Source organism: Haliotis rubra, unplaced genomic scaffold, assembly GCF_003918875.1.
Source record: "Haliotis rubra isolate DU_JTF1 unplaced genomic scaffold, ASM391887v1 Scf26, whole genome shotgun sequence".
Taxonomy (NCBI): Eukaryota; Metazoa; Mollusca; class Gastropoda; order Lepetellida; family Haliotidae; genus Haliotis; species Haliotis rubra.
Window position 1 is genome coordinate 1,073,098 of NW_025766669.1, and position 9,482 is coordinate 1,082,579.

Sequence of the window (9,482 nt, forward strand, 5' to 3'; positions counted from 1 at the left end):
CCAACTGTCGATAAGGTAACAAAAATAATTAATACAAATTAACAATCTGCGAATATGAATTTGAATATTTTATAATCAAACTTACGTAGCTGGTAAAAAGTTTTAATTGTGTGTTGAAAGTTTTGAACAATGAAAAATGTGTTAAGATATAGAATGATGCGAGTTCAAAGAATCCATTACAATGCGTGTATAAAATTACATACATATACAACACGATTGCCAGTCTCTCAATCAACTTCTCTGAAATATCGAGGAGAGAGAGAGAGAGAGAGAGAGAGAGAGAGAGAGAGAGAGAGAGAGAGAGAGAGACAGAGAGAGACAGAGGGAGAGAGAGAGAGAGACTGAAGACAAGTACGTACACATATTATGCATACACACAGAATCCACAATAAAATTAACCATCCACAATACACCTTACATCAAATACAACATATCATACGCAGTACACCATATACCATTCACTGCACACTATGTACATCCACAATAGCTTATAATAATATACCATTCATCGTGTACACACACAGTACATCAAACACCATAGACAATACATGAAAACCATACACAATACATCAAACATCATACACAATACATCAAGAGAGAGAGAGAGAGAGAGAGAGAGAGAGAGAGAGAGAGAGAGAGAGAGAGAGAGAGAGAGAGAGAGAGAGAGAGAGAGAGAGAGAGAGAGAGAGAGAGAGAGAGAGAGAGAGAGAGAGAGATTATTTACAGATCGCCGCCATACGGCTGGAATATTGTTAAGTGTTGTTTTAATACAGCAAACATTAGATAACCATTGCTAAGGTGTTTTACTGATGGAAGATTTAAAAAGGCTGACGAAATGAAAAAGGAACGGTTGTAAGTTAATTTCTTCTGCGCTTGGCAAATATTTTGAACCCTCCACTCCAAATACCATTTTACTCAGAGATAGTGATGAATCTTTCACTGTGTAAATAATTTTGTTTAAGCGGATCATTCATGCATATATACTGACGGACAAAAGAAACTTTATCCTTGAATATTGGATTTTGCTTGTTTAATTTTTAAAGTCAAGTATGTATGTTTTCGTTTCCCGGCAGTTAGCACAAAATAATTTATTTTCCGTAGTTTCGATTAAAATGTTAAGCCATTTAACTTTCGTTTTACATCCCTATTTTATGAAACAGTTATATTCGGTTACATATCTATTTATCAGAGATAGAATGACATTAAAAATGCCGTTAGGACACTACAATTAGAATGACATTAAAAATGCCGTTAGAACACTACATATAGAATGACATTAAAAATGCCGTTAAAGCGTCGTCATCACGCTGAAGATCTGGGTTCGATTCCCCAGATGGGTACAATGTGTGAAGCCCATTTCAGGTGTGCCCTGTGGTGATATTGCTGGAATATTGCTAAAGGCGGCGTAAAGCAAAATTCATTCAACAATGTTTTGGGTACTATTTCTCTTGGTTCAGCAATATTCCAGCTATATGGCAGTTGTCTGCATATAATCAAGTCTGGACCAGACGATTCAGTGATCAACAGCATGAGAATGGATCTACACAACTGGGATACGATGACATGTGTCAACCAAGTCAGCGAGCCTGACCACCCGATCCCGTTAGTCGCCTCTTAGGACAAGCATGAGTTACTGAAGATCAGTATTCTCACCCGGGTCTTCATGGGTATGTAGGGAGGAGAATAACGCATGCGGTTGACGGTTTGGTTTTATGAAATGCTCAGGTGTTGTGCTGGCGCACTACGTAAGTATGAATTATGATCAAGCGAATCAGCAGATCCTGACACAGCAAAGGGACGCAATTCAAAACATCGCATTTAGAAGCTTTATGTCAATGGGATTCCCATGACGTAAGAGATAATATGTGTAAACGAGTGGGTTTGAATATACGCCACTTTTAACAATATTCCAGAATTTACACAGAAATGGGCATCCATGTTTGGGATCGAACCCGGACTATCACCGTGAGGAGAGAAGACTTCCACCACCAGCCTACCCAACTGCAATAGATAGCATTAAAAATACAGATTTTTCCCCGTTTCTGATTAACATGCAGCAAGGCATGGTGTCAGGAGAGAAATCTTATCGGGCCACATGACTACCCCACTGCCCGGAATGGCTTTGAGAATAGAGAATTGTCTTTACGTCCCTGTTTAACATACAACATGCTGTTACTGCAAGCCACCTAAACAATGATCCATAATTAGGGCCACGGTTGATTACTGCATTTTATTAATAACCGAGTCTTCATTGCTGACGGGATTCGAAACTCGCTGTGATATAAGGTCGGAATGACGTCACACTAGAAACGACGTCACAGATGAAGATTGGTGACATCATTCGACGACTGTCATATTCTAAGACTCGATCCGTGCATGTTTCTAAGGGGAACCTGAAAAGATTAAAATATACTGGCTAATAAAGAAATTATTAGATTAAATCAGACCATAGCGAACAGAAGCGTCACGAAGCATACACACATAACCAGTTCCTAACCTCCCTTCACTCGACTGAACGAACCTTATCAATCTTTAATTTCAAAATAGTGTAACACTGTACTAAGAAGCGTACATGCATATGCACAGATACGAAAAAAAGGTTGATGTCCAAGTTCTCTATGAACTGGGAATCAAGTTCAATACAAGAGTAAAAAGATATTCCTTAGGAAATGACGGTTTGACAAGTCGATGTCGTATCATTCTTTATTTAAAGACACATTATCTTGACGATTAGCACCACGGTGTCGCTTACAAGCTCTGCCCATCAAAGCTGGTATTGTATATATGTGATAAATATACCGTACTGCTGGGCCGTGGCAATCCTGACTTAAAGTGACACTGTGATCTCTCTATCTGTCTTGCTCTCTCTCCGTCGCTGTCTGACAGTCTGACGCTATCGTTTCCTCACAGTGTGCCGGACAGACAAAGCCGATAAAGCATGGTGAATGTGTGGACTATTTCTTGGCATTGTATCGCGTAATCTGACGCTGAGACATACGGTGTTCTCGCCTATCTAATTCGACCCTTTCTCGTGGCTATCTTCCTCTTTTCTCTCTATATCGTCTTCCTCTAACTTTCCTACCAGACATCGTTACACAAAAGCGTTTTATTGTAATCTATGAAATAGTCGATTTGTTTATTAGTCTTATTTTCCCCGTCATATAACTGGAATATTGCTAAGTGCGGCGTAAAAAATACGGTGTTCTCGCTTCCTCCACATGTGTCCTCTGTGTCTCACTGAACTGCCTCAGTTCATTCATCCCTACCACCATAATGCCTTCCCTACCTCCATCGTGCCTTCCCTACCTCAATCCTGCCTTCCCTATCTCCACCCTGCCTTCTCCACCTCCATCCTGCCTTCCTACCTCCATCATGCCTTCCCTACTCCATCCCTGCCACCTCCCTTCCTCCTCCTCCTCCTGCCTTCCCTACCTCCACCCTGCCATCCCACCTCCATCCTGCCTTCCCTACCTCCATCCTGCCTTCCTACCTCCATCGTGCCTTCCTATCTCCACCCTGCCTTCTTCACCTCCATCCTGCCTTCCCTACCTCCTCGCCTTCCTCCATCCCTTCCCTATCTCCACCCTGCCTTCTCCACCTCTGCCTCCTGCCTTCCCTATCTCCACCCTGCCTTCACCTCCATCCTGCCTCCACCTCCATCCTCCCTCCTCCATCCTCCATCCTGCCTTCCCTATCTCCACCCTCCCTCCACCCTCCACCTCCATCGTGCCTGCCTTCCCTATCTCCATCCTGCCTTCCCTACCTGCCTTCCTTCCCTACCTCCATTCTGCCTTCCCTATCTCCATCCTCCTGCCTTCCCTACCTCCATCCTGCCTTCCCTACCTCCATCGTGCCTTCCCTACCTCCATCCTGCCTTCTCCCTACCTCCATCCTGCCTTCCCTATCCCACACCTCCTGCCTTCCCTCCACCTCCATCCTGCCTTCCCTATCTCCACCCTGCCTTCTCCACCTCCATCGTGCCTTAACTACCACCATCCTGCTTTCCACACCTCCACCCTGCCTTCCCCACCTCCATCCTGCCTTCCCTCCCTCTATCCTGCCTTCCCCTCGCCCTTTGCTCTCGACCTCCACATGCCTAATTCAAATATTCAGGGGATTGCTTCACCTAAAGAGAAGCTACCAGATGATCGCGGATATGTAGTGCAGAGTATTAACTTCTATGGTTCTCCTAAGCGTACACAGATCCTTGTATAGACAATCGTTCAATAGGCTGCATTGGCGGACTAAGCTTTTGACAGGTTAAATAAGATATTTGACAGCTTACCCTGCACTGAACGGGTATCGTCAGACAGATTCGGTGTACCTTCGCAGAACTCTTTCTGTGAATTAGTTCATATTTTGCTATTCTCGAGTTACACCGAGTATTTGTTTTGTTAAAGTAGAAAAATATAAACTATTGGCGATTGGGATTTCAGAGATATACTCAACAAAATAATAAACTTGACACTCTTATTACTGGTAATATTGAAGGGAACATTCTTTTTTTGCTTCCGGCAATGAAACGAAGGCTGCTTGAACGTTGTCATGGCGCCCACCGTGAAAAATTGCGTAAAGCGTGAAATAGTGTGACCTACAACAATCGCGTGGACTGGAATGCCCGTGCCCGTGCACTGGAATGCAGACATTGCTGGACAAGAAAACGCACTAAAATTAAAGTATACAGTGTGAGGGCTTAATTCTTGTCAATCCTTGACAACAATTGCACCACCCCCTGGTTCTGAAGTTCTCAGACAATACACAGTCTGAGGACCCGCGTGCAACGTCGCATGTGACGTCACAAGAAGATGACGTAGAAATCAGGCAACGTCATTTAACCTACAGGTTTGTGACTGCAACCTCCACTAGCAGACACCCAGCCCTCCACATCTCCATGCTGCTTTCCCCGCCTCTATCACGCATTCCTCACACAGATCAACAAATGTTAACCCAACATAAGTATAATGCACGTACGCATACACGCACGCATGCACGCACACATATATTAGATAGACACGCACGCATGCAAAAAGGGCTTCCGACTTCCTCCCACCGATCAACAAATGTTAACCCAACATAAGTATAATGCATACACGCACGCACACATATATTACAAAAACGCACGCACGCACGCACACATACATTACATACATGCACGCACGCACACAAAAAGGGCTGCCAGTAGTATCAAACTATTCAATATTTTTGATGACGTTATTTTTTGTTTGTGGATATCAATATTGTAAAAATGTTGTAAGTCAAACCTTGTAAAAATCTAACACGAACCAAGGCCGGCTATAGCTAATGACATATCAACTTTTCGCATATGGAACTATAAACTATTTATATTTGCCAGTATGCTGAGTATCATTGCCGAAAGACTTTATTGAAACGTCACTAAACTGCCCGGCAAAGTACAGTATACACTTGTAAGTAGGACCTGAGCAAAGACCTACAAACTTTATCAATGCGTTATTATACTTTTAAACAGTCGGCGAATCACTGCAAACTCATGGTGCAAAACTGACTGACTGACAGACTGAGTTTGGTTTTACGCCGCTTTTAGCAATATTCCAGCAACATCACGGCGGGGGACACCAGAAATGGTCTTCACCATGGTTCAAAACAACTGTGGTACCACTTATCAAGTACACCGTCAAGCTGAAACATGTTTGTTAGCCGCTGCCAAGGATGAAGATTTGAGGGAGGGATGGGTATGGTGTGGAGCCTGTCCGAGCATGGGGAGGATGGTTCAACATACAAGACTACATATAAGGACGTGGAAACTGTTCCACTCGATTAAAACTTATTGAGGTTCGAGTTAGAAAGAGTTGCAATCCATGCTTAAATGGATCGGGTTATCAGGTTCACCGACTTCGTTGATGAAGGTCTTCGTATCGATGCGTCGATCGATGCTTTAACGAGCATGGGTTGCTGAAGATTAATTCTAAACCTGATCTTCAAGGGGTACGACGAGCATTGGTTGCTGACGACCAATTCTAACCCTGATCTTCACGGGGTACGACGAGCATGGGCTGCTGACGACCAATTCTAACCCTGATCTTCATGGGGTACGACGAGCATGAGTTGCTGTCGACCAATTCTAACCCTGATCTTCACGGGGTCTTACATTCATGGGTTGCTGAAAACCAATTCTAACCCTGATGTTCACGGGGTACGAAATTCATGGGTTTGTGAAGACCAATTCTAACCCTGATCTTCACGGGGTCTGACATTCATGGGTTACTGAAAACCAATTCTAACCCTGATGTTCACGGGGTACGAAATTCATGGGTTTGTGAAGACCAATTCTAACCCTGATCTTCACGGGGTCTGACATTCATGGGTTGCTGAAGATCAATTCTAACCCTGATCTTCACGGGATACGACACGCGTTGGTTGCTGAAGATCAATTCCAACCCGAATCTTCACGGGGTACGACAAGCATGGGTTTCTGAAGACCAATCCTAACCCGCATCCTCATAGAGGTACGGTTGCTGACTACCAATTCTAACCCTGATCTTCACAATGGTACAACAAGCATAGGCTGCTTCAAACATCTTCTACTCGTGTACATAGTGAAGTGATGAGTGAATGAATCTATCAGCAGTCAGTGTGTTTATTTTGTAAGCAGTGACCTTGATCTTAAACCTCAACAAATCACATGCCAGAACGATCATCTGATCATCGTCGTTGTGTATTTCAACTCATTTCAAATACGGTGAGCATCTAGTAGGATCTGTTCAAGTACAAAAACACCCTAATTCACCCAGAATCTAATGAACAAATTTGAAATTCGAATATTTTCCCAATGGTTTCTGAGATAACATGGTGGAAGATCGCTATACTTTTTATTGAAATGAGAAGATGGTCGCGGCCATTTTGAAATTGTTTCAGAAATAAAATCTTTCACGTGATGTAAAAATGATATTGATATGTTCCGTGGATTTGGGGATAAAAGAGATTTCAAGAGATTACGCGGTAACGACGGTCAAAAATCTAGAGCATAAACTTCCATTGAGCTTACGATGTGAGCTATAACAGCTCTGTTGCAGGTACCGAGCAGCCATTTTCAAGGTTGCGGCTGGGCGGCCATTTGCAAGATCTGGTTAATCGCTGAAGATGACCAGTGACGGAGCCCAAGATACCACAGACTGGCTGGAGCGTTTTCAAACTGCTTGACACGAGATACGGACAGCCTGACCCTTCCTCTATCTCCCCCTTCAGGCGAGTTTCCCCGACTTATTATTTCTGCTCGGACCAACTGATAAAATTTGAAGCTCTCTGTAGCAGAATGACCTCCTTATCCCCACCCATTGCTGAGGGGAGAGTTGGAATGAAGATGTAGGGGAAGGGGGGTCTGGTGTGTGTGACCTCAGGGTCAGTTGCTGCAAACTGTGTGTGATCCAGGCTGTGTCTATCGGTACCGACTGCAGTGTAACATATTCTTTTAGTGTTGTGGCTATCTATGTGCTATCTATCTGATAAACATGCCTAAACTGGTAAGAAGAGAAACATATGTGTTTGTGAATCGATTTCACTTCTTCGTCAGTATTTCTTTCAACATATTGTTCTGATGAGACAGACAAATTTCTGAAGTATTTCGGGGTGTATGTTTGAAAAATGGCTCTATACATGTAACCTTTTAAAGTGTACATGCGACTAGCTTTTAACCACTTTAACGTTTAATAACTGCTTTCATACATGGAAAATGTCCTTGTCCGTACTGGGGGTTCAGTTGTATATCAGACTCAGACCCCAGCTCCAGAATCAAGGCTCCGGACAATAAGTTCAGACTCAGGCCTCACCTCGAATCTCTGAATTCAGGGCTCCAAGCTCCCAGTTCCGGACAATAGCTATAAACTCCAGGCTCTAGGCTACAGGCTCCAGACCTCGGAAACTAAGTTCAGACACAAACCTTAGATCCAAACTCTTAGCTCAAGGCCCTACGCATAACGTGAATATTCGTATATCTGCGTGTTAAACCTTGCTACCTATGAGCCCCGGGTTATGAACGAGTGATCACTCTCCCTCTGACACAAGAGCTTTCTTTTTTTCTGTATTTCAACAATTTAAAGATAAAGTTCATAGTACAGACTTTCGTGTTTGTATTGGAAGTGTAAGTCATAGATCATATCCATCCATGCAGATGCCGAGGCTAATATTCTTCGGACCTTCCTACATGCTTTTTTGTTGAGTATGCGCACAATATGCAATGTACATATGCAATGTACATGTAAGTCTACAGTAGGAAAACGGTAGCTTATATTATATATGTTAGCTGCGTCAAGGTATTACGCATCAGTGTTCTTTCGTGTCCTTCAAGGCGGCTCTTGAACCTACATCAGACAGTACTGCATCAAACAGAAGACCGAAGGTATCTACATCAGACAGTACTGCATCAATCAGAAGACCGAAGGTACCTGGGGGCGGTGGGGGTAGCCTAGTAGTTAAAGTGTTGGCTCGTCACGCGGGTTCGATTCCCCACATGGGTACAATGTGTGAAGCCCATTTCTGGTGTCCCCGCCGTGATATTGCTGGAATATTGCTAAAAGCGGTTTAAAAGCAAGCTCACACTCGCCGAAGATACCTACATCAGACATTACTGCGTCAACCAGAAGACCGAAGGTCCCTTCATCAGACAGCACTGCAGCAACCAGAAGACCGAAGGTACCTACATCTGACAGCACTGCGTCAACCAGAAAACCGAAGGTACCTACATCAGACAGCACTGCATCAACCAGAAGACCGAAGGTACCTACATCAGACAGTACTGCAGCAACCAGAAGACCGAAGGTACCTACATCTGACATTACTGCGTCAACCAGAAGACCGAAGGTACCTACATCTGACAGCACTGTATCAACCAGAATACCGAAGGTACCTACATCTGACAGCACTGCATCAACCAGAAGACCGAAGGTACCTACATCAGACAGTACTGCATCAACCAGAAGAAGAAAATAGGCGTACGACGTCTCGACGACCTTAGAGAATAAATACAACAATAAGTCCAACTAAAGTCCAGAATGATTGGGTAAGCCTGGATTACCTCAGCTCTATGAATATAAGAATTGCTCTGGGGCCTTAATGGATTTTACTTATTTTGCAAATATATATATATATATAAGATAAATTTATTTCTTGAACTAAAATCAGTCTAGACGGCCAGGTCGGGATTCGGCGCTGCTGAAATTGAGAAGGTTCAGGTATGATCTTTCATGATCATTTCGAGATCGGCAGATGCTTCCAGACCAACAGGATCACCGGCGTTATTGCCCATTTCTTTACTGAAATATTATTTAATATTTAATCAGTAGGCTTTAATAATATCCCATTCAGATGATTATCATGTTAGTATGTCTTACATTGATCTTGTGAGTTATTAATCATAAGGTCCAGCCTGCTATTACACGTTTCACATGAACCCATAAAATGCCAGCCCCGAAGATGTAGAAGAAGGTTGACAGTGTACATGGCTTCAG

The 9,482-nt window shown here is 43.3% G+C and overlaps 1 protein-coding gene across 1 annotated transcript; it reads left to right on the plus strand.

Moving 5' to 3' along the window:
* The first annotated feature begins 3,273 nt into the window (after nucleotides 1-3,273).
* LOC124279988 (pistil-specific extensin-like protein) lies at nucleotides 3,274-4,215 on the plus strand. The gene has a single exon (XM_046715868.1). The coding sequence runs from the start codon at nucleotides 3,274-3,276 to the stop codon at nucleotides 4,213-4,215; it is 942 nt and encodes a 313-aa protein (XP_046571824.1).
* Nucleotides 4,216-9,482: the final 5,267 nt, after the last annotated feature.

Excerpts from the sequence above, each read along its gene's own strand:
- LOC124279988 (XM_046715868.1), top strand. The coding sequence starts at position 3,274 with ATGCCTTCCCTACCTCCATCGTGCCTTCCCTACCTCAATCCTGCCTTC.